The sequence below is a fragment of the Quercus suber genome, unplaced genomic scaffold, assembly GCF_002906115.3.
Source record: "Quercus suber isolate HL8 unplaced genomic scaffold, Cork oak 2.0 scaffold_297, whole genome shotgun sequence".
NCBI classification, from domain to species: domain Eukaryota; kingdom Viridiplantae; phylum Streptophyta; class Magnoliopsida; order Fagales; family Fagaceae; genus Quercus; species Quercus suber.
This window is the reverse complement of record NW_027069753.1, coordinates 878,716-883,135: the sequence shown is the minus strand read 5'-3', so window position 1 is coordinate 883,135 and position 4,420 is coordinate 878,716. Positions and strand designations below refer to the sequence as shown.

General features: G+C 34.1%; 1 protein-coding gene across 1 annotated transcript; it reads right to left on the bottom strand.

The window, feature by feature from the left end:
* Positions 1 to 3,690: 3,690 nt before the first annotated feature.
* On the bottom strand, positions 3,691 to 4,420 carry LOC136071271 (probable calcium-binding protein CML44). Its single transcript, XM_065782327.1, has one exon. It carries the CDS (start codon positions 4,342 to 4,344, stop codon positions 3,853 to 3,855), a length of 492 nt encoding a protein of 163 aa, XP_065638399.1. The 5' UTR covers positions 4,345 to 4,420; the 3' UTR covers positions 3,691 to 3,852.

Below are 4,420 nucleotides of genomic sequence, written 5' to 3'. Positions count from 1 at the left end.
ATCAAGGCCCGCTTCTATGCTACAAGAACACGTGCTCTATATGAATTTTAGATTAGGGTTCTGAGAAAACTAATCTTGAAAAAAAAATTACAAAAACTCTTGATCTTGAGAACTCCTTAATTTTCATCTCAATGACTACAAGAATCCTGAGAGATTAGGCTTTCTTCCTTGAGAATGAAACCGTAGCCATATGCTTCCTAGAGGATTTGGTAAAAATTGAATTTTCCCTCCCTTCGTGGTCGTGTATGTCACTTGTGAGAGGAAGAAAATTTTCTCTCTTCACTTAATTGTATAGTGCAAAGTAGTCTAGGGTCAGTCCAACTAGGCTTTAGTTATGTGGCTTGAAGTGGGACCAAAGGGAAAATGAAAGCTTTAGCTCCAATGGGCCTTGAGCCTCTTGTCAACTATTAACAAGTTCAAAGTTACCATTTTTTAATTTATTCAACTAAAAAATTATGGTTGCACTATGGGTTTTTATTAATTTAAAGATCTACCACAAGGCTCTATTATATTAATTATGGTAGCACTTAATAAACGTAATTTCATAAAATATAAACTTTAGTAATTCGTTACCAAATGATTGGGTCTAACACTTCATATAACCAATTTCCATAAACCTATCTTAAAGGGATGTTTCGTGTCTCTAAAAGAGATTATGAATTTCATCTTGAGAATGTGTGTTCCCATAACACTACATGCGATTGTCCAACATATTAACCTTTAACCATACAAGATCTCACTACGGTATAGATCAAAGCAACCAACATTTAATGTTTTACCCCTCAAAATTAAGAGTTTATGCAAATAACAAGCATGGGATTTTTTGGTTCAATTGAAAATAGTTGGTAAAACAATAAATCTCACAGTAATCTAGTTCAGTATTTCTCACATACTTGAGACACATCAATATATCAATCTGAAGTCTCCGCTTCCATGATCAAGACAAGTCATCAAAATTGATATGTTATAGTCTTCGCAAATGAAATGCACAATTTCATTACCAACTACGAACTAAGATTTATGAGTTTACAAGGAATTTGTGATTTAGATATTCTGTATGAGAATCTCATTATCATACCTTAATCATATACAATATATTTCATAGACTATAATATATAATGTCCGTATTCAAGCAAAAACAATCTAAAAAAATAAAGCAGCTTTTATTATTAAAAGACAATGTCATACAATTGGGTTTTAAGGCACTACTCCTAACACTTATAACCATTTTTAAAAATAATTTATGATTTAAATTGAGTTAGATTTCTATCGTTCTATAATTTTGGGTGCTTTGTTGGGGTGAGGAAGAGAACATAGCACATCTATGGTTTTTTTTTTTTTAATAATAATATCAATAAAACTAAGTGGCCAAGCCTAATAGTGAGTAAAGATGATAATAGCTAATTGCTTTTTTTCTCTTCCTCTGGAGAGCACAATTGCGAAACCTTCTCACCACAACTAGGTGGTGCAATCATTTCCCCCAATGAATCGGCTCAATTATTTCCAATTGTAACCCTTATACCAATCCTTCAACAACACTGTGTCTCTATTATTGCCTTTCCTTTTCAATCAATTTATCCTCCCTTTTCAATTTCTCCTTTTCCTTGTTTGCTTGACCTAGGGTTTCTAAACCTTAAGATTCATAACACAATTATTCCTTCAAATTAATTTCTTACGATCGGAGTAACTCAATTAATCATTCATGCTCTGATTACACATCGTTTCCTTTTACAATCTACCTGGCAGTATCTTATTCTCCTATTCATAAAGGAAAAATCCCCAATTTCAGCCTAAAGTTCAATACCTTAGTTCTAGAGATAGTCTGTTACTTAAAGTTCACCTCTCTTGTCTTCTGATCATTCCCTTTAGCTTGTAATTAATTTCCACTGCACTTGAGTTCTTTGATGACATCACATAATTCCACTTTTAAGCTTCAAACCAATCCCCTTCTTTGCCCTCCACTCTCATACCCTTAAATTGCCTTTGTTACTTTGCCAAAGTTCTTTACCCCTTATCCCAAGAACTGAGTACTTTGAAACTACAACCTGTTTATCCTTCAGACTTCCCACACAAATATTCATGGGGCTCTGCACCATGCATATCACCTTGTATAAGCAGCAGATTTCTTTTTCCATATTCACCGTTTAAAGGCTCCTCTCAATATCATATTCCTCCATTTCATAATCAGAACCCACCTCAATCTCTAGCTATACAAGACCACGAAAAAAATCTCCAAACCCATTATCAAACCCATTCCCTGTAACACTATGGAACCTAGCCAAAATAATAGAGAAATTGGATGGAGTGTTTTTTTTTTTTTTTTTTTTTTTTTGAGTAACACCTGTTTAAGAATTTGTTAGTTAATAGGGTCATCTACTGTAATTGGAGTATTCATTACTCGTCTGTTTTTTTATATTGGGCAAAGACTTAAAATTTGTTTCATCTAATAATCTATTTCATTCTTCCAAAAAAAGAAGAAAAAAAGGACGGAATCAAAGTTGCTCTCAGATATGTGGATTGTGGACAAGAAATCTGGGGCGAATTTTGGGGTTATTATTTCGTGCCCGTTTGTTTGGGCGTTTTGAGCCAAAAAGTTGGCTTTTTCAAAAAGCCAGCCCAAGTTCAGCGTTTAGTGATTATAAAACACAACTTTTTGACAAAAGTTGCGTTTTATATTTGTGAAGGAAATGTGCGTTTCAGTTATGGACATTTTCGGTCCATTTTGTAAAAGCTGGACTGGGCGTTTGATATATGTATCCGTTAGGTGAGATCAATTACCAAATTACCCTTCATTAGTTCTCAGTTCTCACGCCGGTCTGCCCTCACCGTGCTGATATATATATTGTCACATAGCAAAGTTGAGACCCTTCTAGTGCGTACACTTACTGAGTTCTACAATTTTTTTTTGGGTGCACAATGCTAATCATTACTTATTTGGGAATATACATATATACTTTTTGATGAATGAAAAAAAAAGAAGGTATATACTCTTAGTATATAGCATATACTAATAGGCAAATTGTAAGTTTGTTAATTGTTGCCAAGCATTTACTCTTATGATATTGGGTAGCACGCGAAAAATGGAAGTGAAAAGAGATAGGTAATAGAATATATATGAAGCCGCTAAATAATCTTGTTTGTGAGTAGAAATTGCATTGCATGTCGATGCTAATGCTTACTCATGTCATGCGCAAAACTTCTTAGTTCTTTCCATGATCTCATGCAGGTTGCAAATTAAAAAGAATCAACTGTGGGCTCTACCTATTTTCTCTCTCTCTCAAAAAATAAAAAAGAAGACCAAATGGAGTTTCATTATTTCATAGTTTCTGACTCGGGCCAAAAGACTTGTATAAGACTTTGATTATGGACTTGGCACACGAAGAAGATATGCGAAAAGTGGCGTATGGATGGGGTAATATATTAGTAGCAAATTGACAAAATGGAGAACACTAGAACATTCCTTGGTTCTTTGCAGCATTGACTTGACTTTTCATTAGGTTTAATTAATTGGTTTACATTTGTCCAACAAGGGAAGCTCTAAATCATGATTATTAACAATAATGCACCTTTCATTTAGACTTAGACAGGTGGTATCTGTATAATTGAAATGGTACAAACCATGATTCATGCAGTAACAATAATGATCTGTATTAAAAAAAAAAAAAAAACAATAATGATCACGCTAACTCATAAAAAATAATATGATAATTAATAAAGTATAAAGTAAAGATGAAAATAGCAAATTGGACCAATTAATATTTCTAAGTTGACCAACACAATCAAATTCGCCTTTCTCTTTACGCGGAAATAGCTATAGCTATAGTAGAAAAATTCCACAAAAATGAATGTGAATCAAGAAATACTAAGAAACATCATGTTCTTGAATTCCTCAAAATCAAGCAGCCCATCCAAGTTGGTGTCATAAACGTGAATCATAACTCTACAATCCTTGCCACTATTCTCATCCCAAAGCCCAAGCCTTGACAACACCTTTTGAAGCTCATCACAAGAAATGAACCCATCACCATTCAAATCAAACACTTCGAATGCCTTAACAAGGTCGCTCTCTTCATTCTCTTCCTCCTCTTCTTCTACTACCACAACTTCGTTGCTAGTGCTTCTACTAGTATTGCTTTGCTTTGATGATATGGAACCATAAAATGAGAAGAATTCATTCAAGTCGAGGCTTGATTTTCCCACTAGTGATTCGAGCTCGTCTAGGCTTATTTGGACTCCTATTTTTCCAAGAAGCCAATTTAGCTCCTCGAGACTCACTAAGCCATCTCCATTCTTGTCAAGCTTCTCAAATATCCTTTGCAAATCGTTGGTTTGGATGAGAGACATGCTGACAAAGTCACCATATAGGATATATATGAATGAGAGAATATGGTGTTTAATTGTTAGAGTTGCAAATGGTGCT

Bases quoted from the DNA above. Each gene is read 5' to 3' on its own strand.
- LOC136071271 (XM_065782327.1), bottom strand. From the start codon at position 4,344: ATGTCTCTCATCCAAACCAACGATTTGCAAAGGATATTTGAGAAGCTT.